This window comes from Mus pahari, chromosome 7, assembly GCF_900095145.1.
Source record: "Mus pahari chromosome 7, PAHARI_EIJ_v1.1, whole genome shotgun sequence".
NCBI classification, from domain to species: Eukaryota; Metazoa; Chordata; class Mammalia; order Rodentia; family Muridae; genus Mus; species Mus pahari.
The window spans coordinates 78883754-78896622 of NC_034596.1; the positions used below are offsets into that span (position 1 = coordinate 78883754).

Consider the following 12869-nt stretch of genomic DNA (forward strand, 5'->3'; position numbering starts at 1 on the left):
ATAGTGGTACCTGTCATGGGACTTAACCAGGGTGAGCCACGGGTGCAGTCCAGAAGGTGCCTAACTAGTGAGTTCATCTGGGGAGTCCTGGCCTGCCAGCAGCTTTGTGCCACCCTCCTCCTGACAGGTCACCAGTCCCGCCTGGTATTCTGCACCATTGACAACGAGGCCTATCCAGACCACATGTGCCAACACCAGCCTCGGCCCACCCACCGTCGTTCATGCAACACTCAACCTTGTCCAAAGACCAAGCGGTGAGACTTTGCCAGCCCCTTCTACCTTTGGTGGCGCCCAGGAACTTGGGTGGGAAGGGAGGGGAAGCCCTAAACTGCTTTAGGCACAGGCTGAAGGTTGGGGGAGGGGCAGGGCTCCTCACATCCGGTGGCAGCTGTCACTGAGGGAAGTAGTGAATGGGCCTGAGCAGGAGACCCAGGGTCGTTCTCTCCATTCATGGGTTTCCTCACATTGTTCAGAATGCCCAGTCTGGGAACAGGAGGCTTTGGGGACAGTGTCAGAGGTCCCTGTCTGAGGCCACAGGGGGGCTCGAGCAAATGGCTAGGGGAGAGTGAGGCAGGAATCTGGCCCAAGGGCCAGTAGACTTTGGCAAACACCTTTGTTCGTGCACAAAGGATCTCTTTCCTGCACCGGCCGGCAGCGTGGTGGCGCTATGCTGGGGTCCAGCATATGTGTGGGAACAGGTAATCCATGGGCCAGGGGGTTCCTGCTGGTGTTGCTCCCCTACCCTCCCGGCCTCCTGGTGAGATGGTGACGGTCTTGGCTTTGCATGGTGTGTTCAGAGCTTCCCTTTCCTTTGGTCCGTGTAACCCCCCCATCCTCCCCCAGCCAGGCAGGGCTTCTCCACATACAGGGAGATTACCTCACACAGGATGGCAACCCACAGAGTCTGGCTGTAATGCCAGCACCCAGTGAGAAAGAGAAAGGGAGCTGCCGGGTTATAGAGACCCTCGGGCCAGTGAGCCATAGGGGATGTCCAGGAGGCCTAGCTGGTGGTCTCTCTACAGAGCTCTTGGGGAGGCTTGAGACAGGCCCTCGACGACGTACCCTGCGTTGGGGAGCTGCAGCCTCCTGGGCTAGGCTTAACTGTCCCCCCCACCTTCTTTTTTGGTTAGCTGGAAGGTAGGACCCTGGACGCCCTGCTCTGTCTCCTGCGGGGGTGGAGTCCAGTCTCGCTCTGTCTACTGCATATCCTCAGACGGGACCGGTGGCCAGGAAGCTGCTGAGGAGGCCCAGTGTGCTGGCCTAGCTGGGAAGCCCCCTACCACACAGGCTTGCAACCTGCAGCACTGTGCCGTCTGGAGCGCGGAGCCCTGGGGAGAGGTGAGGCCCTGCCTAGGAGCTGTGTCTTGGACCCCGGCTTGAAATGCTTGCCTTCTGCTGAGGTCCTCAGAGAGATGGGACCTAGCTGGACATCTTGGAAGATGTGGCCAAGCTGGGATAAGACACAACTTCTAGACTCTGGTCCAAGGTTCTCTTACAATCTCTAGCATCCCAGGGCTAGATGGGAAAGGGTTTGCCTTGGAAAGAAGACAGAGGTAGGCATGTTTGGGGGTCAGAATGCACATCAAAGGACATGGAGGCTGGAGAGCCGGCTCAGTGGTTAAGAACCCTGGTGCTTCTTCTGGGAGGACCTGGGTTCAATTCCTGACCCTCACGTCAGGTTTTTCACAACTCCAGCTCCAGGGGATCGGACACGCTCTTCTGGTCTTACCGACAGGCACACACGAGCAGCATACACACAGAGAGACATGCATAGACACACAAATAGAAACAAATCTAAAAAGAAGTGGAATGTACAAAGCCCTCTTCAGGCTGTGCAACCTCACAACAGTGACTCAGCCTCTCTGAGCTCAGGAGTGGGGTAAGGGCAGGAAGCGCCATCTGTTCTCTGAGCCACAGCTTCCAGCTGTCCCAGCTGACCTGCTCTCCAGGGCTGGGGGACATCCCTGCTGATAGCTGTCCTTACAGTGCTCGGTTACATGCGGAACTGGCATCAGGAAGAGGAGTGTCACCTGCCGAGGGGATGAGGGGTCTCTGGTCCATGCCGCGGCGTGCTCTTTGAAGGACCAGCCAACCCTCACGGAGCCCTGTGTGCAAGAGGCCTGTCCTGTGTTCCGTGGCCAGGCCTGGCATGTCGGCTCATGGAGTCTAGTAAGTGCCTGTCCCTTCCCAATGCCTGCTGTGTCCAGGTCTGGTCCCAGGGTCCTGGAGATCCCTGTGAAGAGCGCGGTCCCCTCCTTCTCCAGGGGTGTCCTTGGCCTCAGTGTCTCTCTCTCTCTCTCTTTCCACTCCTACCCTGGGCCTTTAGTGCTCTAAAAGCTGTGGTTCCGGCATTCGGAGACGGCAGGTCATTTGTACCATCGGGCCGCCTGGTCGTTGTGTGGATCTGCAGTCGTCCAAGCCTGCCGAGGTGGAAGCCTGCAACAGACAGCCCTGCCATCTCCCTCAGGGTAAGGATAGGGCAGGGAGGGTGGCATCTCACCTTGTCCCCTGGCTGCTCTCCCACACTCTGGCCATTGCTGCCCCAGCTCTTGCCAAATCCATGTATGGATACCTGTGAACTCAAACTTGCCCAGTGTGTTGTTTCAGATGTCATTTTTGCATTAGTTTCCTCGTGCTGCATGCCCCGACCAGCTTCCTGAGGGCTAGGTCCATGGCTCCTGTTCCTCTCTATACCCTTCCTCCAATGTACTTATGACGTGGGAGGTACTCAGCAACTGTTTGTTGAATGACTGACTAAGTGAAGAGAGAACACACATACTGTTTCTTGCCTGTCCACCCTCCCCTTCTCCCCCATCCCTCTAGGGGAGAAGGTCTCTCAGGTATGGGGGCCTTCTGCTGAGGGAAGGGCACAGAGGCTGGATTTCTCTGGTATGTGGATATGACACTAAAGGTAGTCACCGTCATGGCTAAGCTAGGCATGCTGGTTTGTGGGGACCCTGAGATGTCGGCTCCAGGTGGAGACAAGAGGATTCCAGTGGGGGATGGGGGTGGCAGGTCTCAGAGGGGCAGGGGACTCCGCTCAGAGCATGTGTATGCTGACCTCAGTGTAGCCCTGGCACGTGTGAGTCCTCTCACCTGGACACTGTGGGCAGCAGGGGTGACTGTCCTTCCTGGTGGCTGTCATGGGGGCACTGTATCTGAGCATATGGATCCCACGGGAGAGAGTGGTGCTGAGCTGCACCGTGGTTCTGAGGTAGAGAGAGACAAATTTGGCTTGGCCTCGGGGCAGTCTAAAGGAGAGACGAGATGCAGGGAGCAGAATCCAGGAGATAAATGGTGGCGGCATCTTGTGTGCATGATGTCCTGCGCACTGAAGAAGGGGACCCAGTGATGCTTTATTGTTAGTGTCATTATTGGTTTGTTGAGAAAAGGTAAAACGTACGTAGCCTAGGCTGGCCCCAAACTTCTAGCTAAGGACGACTTTGAACTCCTCATCAATCTCTCTACCTCCCAAGTGCTAGGATTATAGCTGTGCACCACCACACTGGACGGAGAAATGTCTTTTTAAAAATTCGGTTTAAGTTTTTTGTGTGCACCGTATTTTGCTTGTGTGTGCATCTATGCACTTTACACATGCCTGCAGAGCCAGAAGGCCAGGATTCCTGAAAACAGGGGTCACAGATGGCGGTTGGCCACCATGTGGGTGCTGGAACTTGAACCCTGGTGCCCTGGAAGAGCAAGTGCTCATAATTGCTCAGTGACGTCGCCAGCCTCGCCACAGTTACATTTTAACTCCGTTTAGGCTGTTTCCCGCTGTAGCCCTGGCTGGCCTGGAACTTTAGTAGGCTCTGGACTCCAGCCCTCATGTCTCATTGGCCCTGCCTCCTATTGCGGTGTCCTTAAGTCTGTGTTAGTTATTCCATCAACACCAAACTCTGGAAGAGCAGAACCCGCCCTGTGCCCTCACTGAGAAACACTGTTTTGGGGGAGTGCCTAGCTAGTTTCTTCCTTATTTAAAAAAAAAAAAACCAAACCAAAACAATAAAAAACATTTCTCTGATTTTTATGATTGAAAAAAATCTAGCAATTTAATTAAGACTATTAAGTACTAAATGCCATAAAAATCCATTTTTCCTCATGTTAGGGTTCAAACCCAGGGCCTGGTTCATGCTACGCAAGTGCCCTACCTTGGCTGCCTGTGGCTTCCGAGTCACTGGGTCTATCAGGACAGTGACTTAGTTTTGCTAAGTTGGGCAAGGTAAAAAAAACAAAAATCCATACACGTAGACAAGCTGCAGAAAATCTTGAAGCCAGGCGTGTTGATACACACCTGCAATCCCTACACCCAAGAGGCTGAGGCAGGAGGATTTTTGTGAGTTTAAGGCCAATAGTCACAAAGTCTCTGCCGAGATGTGTTTTATTGGTTTGGGATATTTGCTGTTCCCTCTGGTGTCACTTTTCTCCGGTTCTGCCCTCCACACCCACCTGTTACTTGGTTCCCTACAGAGGTCCCTAGTATACAGGACTCGAGGACCCGTCCCTCAGACCCCAGGATGCTTTCAGGCCCTCGAGTGTCTCCAGTCTCAGGTGAGAACCTGGGTCCCTCCCCCACACCACCCAGGACCTATCATCTACGAGTCTGGGTGGCCTGGAGGGACTAGAGACCCTGGAAAGTGATTTAAGGTAGCCGTGGGCAGAGGGTGAGGGGTGAGGGTGTGGTACCTCACAGCGGCCTTTCTTTCTCACGCATAGATGGAAGAGAGCAGCAGTGGGCTCCCCTGGAGAGACCCAGGCCTCAGAGCAACCCCAGAGAGGGTCAGGATCCTAACCTGTCAACTGCAGGCCGGGTCCCAACTCTGCAGCGTCCTCCACACCAGCCACCCCTGAGGCCTGGCTCAGGGCCCCGTGACTGCAGACACAGCCCCCATGGGTGCTGCCCTGATGGCCACACACCATCTCTTGGGCCTCAGTGGCAAGGCTGTCCCCTGGCTGGGGCCTCATGTCTTCAGAGCAGGTGGGTTGAGACTTCTTCCTCCTCAGCAGGGGAGAGAGGGAAGGTGGGGCTGGACCATGGCAGGTGGGCCAGCATCGCTGCCCAGGGCAAGCTTGACCAGGTTAGAGCAGAATTCCTGAGGTGTCCTGCCTGTGCCTCTTTTTGTTTTTGTTTTGTTTTGTTTTTGGTGGAGAGGAGAGCTTTCTTTTCCTCCTGATGGGCTTCTAATGTGCCCAGCCTGTGGGTGGAGGTGTAACCTAAGGCCCGTAGCAGGCACAAGAGGTAGGAATTCCAGTTCCCAGGCTCAGGAGCCCAGTGTGAGGCTGGCCACTCTCAAAGGTCGTCTACCCACAGACCCCTTCAGCCTCGCAGGGAGGGGGCAGTCAGTCCACTCTGCAGGATGCCCTCCCTCAAGTTCTTCCAAGCCCTACTTTGCACAGGCCTCTTGAGAGACTTGTATTGCTTAGGGTCTGGGGTTTGGGGCCAGCAACTTGGGGGTGACACCCTCCTCTCAGCCCTTTGCCAGATGTTTTGCTGGCTGACCTGAGGCACATGACTTCTCTGCTCTTGGCCTCCTCCTCTGAGAGTCAGGAGCAATGGCCCTTCTAAAACCTTCCCTTCACCTTGCTTCGCACACCCTGGTTGGTGGAAGAGAAATGAGGGAGCCCCTAGGAGCCTGATGTTTGTGTGGGCACAGGTACACCCCTGTTCTGGTTTTGGAATGGGGGGGGGATGCATTGCATCAAGCGTAGGTCCACTGTCAGGGCTGTACCTTCTCTGGGTTCCAGTGGGAGTGAGGAGAGCCTGGGGCACGCAGAATGGTCTGCCCTCACAGGAACAGGCTCTCGGACAGATCTGTACCTGGCCAATGTCCTATGCAGGCAGCCTCGGATGGAGCCTGGTCCTACCTGGTAGTTAGGCACCAGGGTCCATGGAAGGGCTGGGACATGGCTGGGCAGTGAGGGTGCTGTGTACTGCTTCCTAGGTACGGATGCTGCCCCGATGGGGTGTCTGCAGCTGAGGGACCCCAACAGGCTGGCTGTACCAGGTCTCACAGCAGTGACAATGCGGGAAACAGGCCAGGGTCCAGGGCAGTGGCTTCCAAGGTAAGTGGCTCCTACGGCAGGAACACAGCTCAGTGCTACCAGGAGCTCTGCAGCTTCAGCCCTGGGGAAGGGAAAAGGGAGGACCCTACAAACCTGGCAACCTAGGCCTTCCTTTCAAAGACCAGGGCGTCAGAGATGGTGTCCGAGCTCCCCCCGGGGCCTGGGTGGGGTCCTCTGACTCATGGCTCTGTCCCTTCCCTTTTCCTGTCACCCTCCCTCTCTGGTCAGCCCAAGCTCACCACTGAAAACAAGATTTATTCCTAACTCCCCAACCTCTGGCTTCTTCTCCAGAACCCCAAGATCCACCAACCCCAGGCCCATGAAAGCGAGCCCAGTGAGTGTCGAAGCTCTAGGTTTGGATGTTGCTATGACAACGTGGCTTCTGCAGCTGGTCCCCTGGGGGAAGGATGTGTGGGCCAGCCCAGCTTTGGTGAGCCGGTGCCCCTTCTCATCCTCATCTCACTGGATCCTCATCCCCAACCCATGGCCATACCTCATTGACTCAGGTTTCCCAGTACGTGAACACACACCAGATACCAGGCCAGAGAGATGGTCCTGCATCTAAGATGTTCACATTGGGCTGGGAGGGTTATAAGTGGAGCTCTCGGTGCTGGAGATGTGGCTCAGTTGATAGAGTAGATACCTAGCATGCACAAAGCCCTGGGTTCAACCTTTGGTGCTACATAAACCAGATATGGAGGTACAGGTTTATAATCCCAGCACTTGAGAGGCAGAGGCAGGATGATCAGAAGTTCAAGGTCATTTTTGGCTACATACTATGTTCAAGGCCAACCTGAAATATGTAAGATTACGTCAAAAAAAAAAAAAAAAAGAAAGAGAGAGAGAGAGAGAGAGAGAGAGAGAGAGAGAGAGAGAAAGAAAGAAAGAAAGAAATGGGGATCTTAAGTAAAACAAGGTCCACCCTGTGTCTGGAATTGGGCTCCTCCCAAAGGAAGGGCAGGGCAAAGTGGGCAGTGTGCTGGAGGGCTTACCCGTGCCTGAGATGGAGTGTGTATTACAGGGAGTCACGGCTGAGGTCTACAGAGAAGGTCGGGGCTGGAGCATGGGATGGCAGATGGGTGGTGCTTCCGGGCTATGTCATGGGAATATGCATCTAAGGTCTGACAGCCTGGTGCCCAGGGCTCTGCAGAAGGGTGGGGATCAGGACAGGCAACCAAGGCCACTTGGAACATGAAGAGATGGAACAGGCTGTCCTGCTGGGTACAGTCATAGCCCCTCAGGGGCAGCCACAGTGAACTCCCGGCTGGCTTGTGTGCGCACCACACCATGAGGACCAGGCTGGAAGGGACATTAGCTTGCTCAGGGAGCCCTGGTCTTTTCTTCTGGGGACTCTAGTTTGGTATAGGTGGAGGCTGCTGTCTAGGACAGACCCTGGGAGTGTCCTGGGCTCCTGAGGGAGGTCAGGGGTCCTGGCAAGAGTGGGGCTGTGTTCTCTAAAGCAGGACAAGTATGCTCCTTAAGGCTCATCGGTGACATCTTTATCCCCAATCCACAGCCTACCCAGTGCGGTGTCTGCTGCCGAGTGCTCAAGGGTCCTGTGGAGACTGGGCTGCCCGGTGGTACTTTGTGGGATCCGTGGGCCGGTGTAACCGCTTTTGGTATGGCGGCTGTCATGGCAACGCCAATAACTTTGCGTCGGAGCAGGAGTGCATGAACGCCTGCCGGGGACAGCACGGTCCCCGCCGTCCTGAGGCAGGAGCCGCTGGGCATCGTGTCCACGTGGATGGTGGCCAACGTGGTCCTGGAGGCCAGCAGGAACCTGACTGGCCCAAAAGAGGAGCCACAGTCCCGAGACTGCCCTCCCCTTCTGGAAGCCCCTGGTGGAGAGAACAAGAGCTTGGGCCAGAGGAGGCACCCCACATCCCAGCCCATGGAAACCTGCCCGGAGGCCAGGAGATCAGGCCCAGAGTCCCTGGACTGGACAGAGAGGCTAGGCCTGCAGTGCCACCTACACATAGCCCCTTCTACAGGTAAGGCCTGCTTCCCAGGCAAGGCATAGGATACCCAGGCCAGGGCCGAGCCCCACCATGCTTTATTTCGGACTCCTAGACAGTCTGGCCAGGTGGGTCTTATCATCTCATTACAGATAGGGATGTTAAGGGTTAACAGCGGTATCAGTTCCTACATTCTTTCTCTCATCTAGCTACTGTACCAAGGTCTGTGTCTAGCTGGAAAAGCTAGCTCTGAGCCTCAGTTTCTTACTTGTAAAATAGTGATAATGTCTCACTCCCTGAATATATTGTAGGTCTGATACTCGTCCCATTGTATGAATAAGGGGTTTGGGGAAATGAGCAGACTTAAGGAACCAAAGCACACGCTGCAAGGGTCAACCATTCGGTGTCGGTCGGCTCCACACATGGTCTGTCCTGTGGCCCTTCTTGGTCATCTCCTACTCCACTTGGGCTGTCTGCTTCGGGGACAGTGTTGGGGGGTGTCTCCCATGGGACTCTAGTCTTACAAATGCCTACAAGAGGGTTTCCCTGGCCATGCTCCTGTGCCGGGAGGGGGCAGATACATACCCTCCCATCTCTCCAGGACCCGCTTGGCAGGCTCGGAACCCTCCCTGGTACAGGCAGCGCCAGGGCAGGCGGTACAACTCTTTTGCCCTGGCAACATCCCCTCGGAATTCCAGGCAGGGTGGCAGAAAGAGGGCCAGCCCATCTCCTCTAACAGGTGCGTGTAAAACCTTGGTCCCATCTCCTGCATGAGAGGTTCCCTTTAAGATACTGGTGAGCAATCACTACCTTCCACCTCCTGTATGTGCAATGCCTTCTCTTGTAGAGAAGCCCTTCTGGCATGCCTTGGAAGTGTGAGAGGGCTCAGAGTGCTATGGGGCTAATGGTCTTCTCTGGTAGCATGGGAGCCAGAGGACTCTTAACTGCCCTCAGGAGCCCAGAAATCACGTCTCTCCTCTCTCCACTCAGGTACCAGCTACAGGCAGATGGCTCCCTCATCATCAGCCGCCTGAGGCCGGAGGATGCTGGCACTTACAGCTGTGGCAGCCACAGGCCAGGCCATGAGTCCCAGGAGATACAGCTTCGAGTCACAGGTTTCTGTCCCATCCTGTTCATTCCACCTCCCAGGGTCTCACAAAACACTTGGGACTGAAGGAGGGAAGGAGAGAGGGAGGGGCTATGCAGGGCCGACCCATCCTAGAAGGCTTCCTTGGGTCACTTCTTCCTGGGACAGGGAACTACACCCTGTCATCGTCTTTCCTGTCATGTCTTTGCTGGACTTGTGGGTCCTCTTCCATTTCCTTCTCAAAGCTCATACCTTGTTTCTTTTGGCCTCGAGACAGGGGGTGACACGGCAGCGCTGCCTGAGGGCCAGTCGAGGCATTTTCCTGAGCCCAGGAACCCAGACCCTGGCCATGGTCCTCGGCACCGTGGAATGGGAGCAGAAGCTGGGGGCCACAGGGTTCTCTCTCCCTCACACTCCAGGCCTGCCACCAGGTAACAGAGCAGCATGCACCAGTTCTCTCAGCCTTTCCTGGTCCACGGTCTCCGTACGGGAGGAGGGAAGGTTTGTGCTCTACTTGGGTTTTGCAACCCAGTGACTGGGGCTCCGAGAGGTGACAATTAGGAAACCCTAGCTCCCTGAGCTGGCCTTGGGGGGGGGTTCCATCTCAGGAGACTTGGGAGGCAAAGAAGGCAGCACCTCAGACAAGGTCTGGTGGCAGACTGGCAGGAGGAGATAGACACACTGGGCGTGTTTAGTCAGCCAAGGTGGCAGGCAGCCCGAGCGAACCTTTCAGACCTTACCGCAGTTCTTAATAACAGTGTTGGGGTCCTAAACAGAACTAAAGGACCATTTTAGGGAGCCAACACTGACTAGAGAGGAAGGGGCCCATGTAGAGGACCCTGTTGTAGAGAGAAGTGGAACATCAGGCCCCTTGTTCTGTAGGTTACGTCTCGACCGGACTCAGCCTGGCGTGGTAGATGCCAGTCCTGGCCAGCGGATTCGGCTGACCTGCCGTGCTGAAGGCTTCCCGGTCCCTACCATCGAGTGGCAAAGAGATGGGCAGCTGGTCTCTTCTCCCAGGTTTGTTCAGCCCCTCCCTCCTGCTGTCCAGTCCTGGCTCTAGCCATACCCCATCCTATGGAGGCCAGAGCAAGACTCTAGGTCCTGGAGGAACAGAGCTGGAACACAAGACTTCTGGGCATTTCCAAAATATGGTTGATGACAATAGGGGGTCAGCCAAGGGAGGAGGCAGCTCTGCACGCCCTGGGCGGTCCCCATTGCTGCCGGTGACTGTCTGAGGTAGGAGCTGCAGGGAGCTAGACAGAAGTATGTGCTGCTTGCCAGCAGGTTACACACAGGCGCTAAATAGCATGCAGTTCACTACAGAATCGGGATTTGAGCCTATTTGCACACAGCAAAAACAATAACTCTAAGCCTTTAATCCCAGCACCCGGGAGGCAGAGGTAGTTTCTGTGAGTTAAGGCCAGTCTGGTTTATGTATAGAGTTCCAGAACAGCCTGAACTACGAGCCATTGAAAGGGAAAGTTTCCACTCAGGACCCCTAAAACCAAGTTCTTAGCACAAAGGAGGTTTATTTATGTCTGAGAGACAAAGACGGGAGCTAGAGGAAGAGTGAGACGGGGAAGGAGCAGGGATGCCTGTCCCACAGTGAGACACAGGACTGTCTCTGGGTAGAGAAGGTAGTGCCTTTGGTTAGAGGGGCCCTTGGAAGATGTGGTTTATAAAGGTACAAGAGGGGACTGGAGAGATGGCTCGGAGGATCAGAGCATTGACTGCTCTTCCAGAGGTCCTGAGTTCAATTCCCAGCAGCCACATGTTGCTCATAACCATCTGTAATGAGATCTGATGCCCCCTTCTGGTGTACAGGTATACATGCAGGCAGAACATTGTATACATAGTAAATACATCTTTAAAAAATAAGTACAAGAAGAAACCCCCTGCCAGGATGAGGTATTTAATTGGACATGTTAATTAGGTGAGCCAAGGTGGGCTTTTAATTGCTGGACTCCCATACTTTGAGAGTTGGACCTTAGCAGTCAGCCTCAGGAGCGGGAAGTGGCCAAGTTAGGGAACAGACCTTGGTGGTCTGGAGTGATGAGCGTGTGCTTTTGTCTCATGCCAGCTGCGGGGCTGCATCGAGCTGTCCGGAGCAGCTGACTGTGCTTTGCCTCGTGCTTCTGGCAGAAGTGTGGTCTTGCCAGATTATTTCTGCAATTGTATAGTGTTTGGAATTCTGGGAACTTTTCAGAGGATACATAAATGTTAGCTCCCCCACCTCCAGAGGGTAGGTTGTTGTCAGTCATTCGGGGGGGGGGGGAGTAGGTTGCAGTTAGTAGCAAGGAAGCAACACAGGGAAGGAAATTAGATTCAGGGATCTCTCTCTTTCCACCCCACCCTTCTTTCTCTCCTACGTAGTGAAAGGGGATGAAACTGGGAGGTGATAAAGGGTGGGAAGAGAACCCACTGAGTAGCAGACGAGAGTCAGCTACAGTGGCTGGCTTTAGGAATGGAATCTCATGGCTTCCAGCAAGGCAGAGGGAATGGGGGAGAAGGGCAAGGCTGGGAACCCCAGGGCCTCCCCCCCCCAAGCCTGCCTGTCTGCCTCTCTTTCTCCCCCTCCCTCTCTTTTAAATATGGATTCTGAGGGTTGAACTTAGTCCTTATGCTTGCAAGACAAGCACTTTACTGCAGTGGCTGACCTGGAACTTGCTCTGTAGATCAGGCTGACCTCAAACTCAAGAGATTCCCCCTGCCTTTGCCTCTCGAGTGCTGGGATTAAAGGCCCACGCTATCACAACTCGTCTCCCCCCCCCCTTTTTTTTTTTTTTGACATAGAGATCACACTGTAGCTCGGGCTGGCATGGGAGTCACTATGTATACTAAGCTGGCATCAAAAACTCATGGCAATCCTCCTGCTTTGCCAGTCCCTCAGTGCTGGGATTATAGGCCAACACACCTGGCCCCAAATAGCTTTTAAATCAGAAAATGTGAAATGATGTGTTACTGAGTTTAGAAGCCAGGTATCATCAAGTGGCTTATTAAAAGTGCAGGCATCTACACTGTGTGGGCCCTCAGCAGCTCTTTGGGTAGGCATTTTTGAACAGTAGGGCCCTGCTCAGCCCCCCTCCCTACTCTGCCTCTCTTGATCCCAGCTCGACCCCTACTTCGGTCAAAGACAAATGACTGTGTTTTGTCCTCAGGCACCAGGTGCAGCCTGATGGCTCTCTGGTCATCAGCCGAGTGGCTGTGGAAGATGGTGGCTACTACAGCTGTGTTGCTTTTAACGGGCAGGACCGAGACCAGCGCTGGGTCCAGCTCAGAGTTCTCAGTAAGGAGGAAGTCTGGGGGGGACAGGCAATGGGCATTAAGGTCAAGTGGTGGGAGGTGGCAGAGGGGTCGGGCTAGCCACTGACAACGTCTTCTCATGATGCCTAGGGGAGTTGACAATCACAGGCCTGCCTCCTGCTGTGACAGTGGCAGAGGGTGACACTGCCAGGCTTCTGTGTGTGGTGGCTGGAGAAAGTGTGAACATCCGGTGGTCCAGGTAAATCGGTATTCCAGTCAATTCAGTCAGTAGTCTCACTCTGTGAGAAATGTCACTGTCAACACTGCCCTATGCCATGCTCTGAGGCCAGGGTCAGGGTTTGAGGCTGCAGCCACCTCTTCCTACACCACAGAGCTCCAGAGGACAGCTTTTCCACTGGCTGGGCTGCTGTTCTTTTTCTTTTCTTTTCTTTTCTTTTCTTTTCTTTTCTTTTCTTTTCTTTTCTTTTCTTTTCTTTTCTTTTCTCTTTTCTTTTCTCTTT

General features: G+C 54.6%; 1 protein-coding gene across 2 annotated transcripts in view; it reads left to right on the forward strand.

Moving 5' to 3' along the window:
* Papln (papilin, proteoglycan like sulfated glycoprotein) overlaps window positions 1-12869 on the forward strand; it is a 31298-nt gene that overhangs the window by 12222 nt on the left and 6207 nt on the right. Inside the window, exons 11-26 of one of the 2 annotated variants that reach the window (XM_021201560.1) lie at window positions 128-254; window positions 630-698; window positions 1131-1338; window positions 1987-2169; window positions 2327-2468; window positions 4468-4548; window positions 4714-4975; window positions 5940-6060; window positions 6352-6490; window positions 7577-8051; window positions 8617-8754; window positions 9006-9130; window positions 9380-9533; window positions 9985-10122; window positions 12264-12391; window positions 12499-12607. In XM_021201560.1, coding sequence (XP_021057219.1) covers window positions 128-254; window positions 630-698; window positions 1131-1338; window positions 1987-2169; window positions 2327-2468; window positions 4468-4548; window positions 4714-4975; window positions 5940-6060; window positions 6352-6490; window positions 7577-8051; window positions 8617-8754; window positions 9006-9130; window positions 9380-9533; window positions 9985-10122; window positions 12264-12391; window positions 12499-12607 — 2599 coding nt within the window. The remainder of the gene's footprint in view (window positions 1-127; window positions 255-629; window positions 699-1130; window positions 1339-1986; window positions 2170-2326; window positions 2469-4467; window positions 4549-4713; window positions 4976-5939; window positions 6061-6351; window positions 6491-7576; window positions 8052-8616; window positions 8755-9005; window positions 9131-9379; window positions 9534-9984; window positions 10123-12263; window positions 12392-12498; window positions 12608-12869) is intronic. The other variant, XM_021201562.1, reaches the window with a different exon arrangement.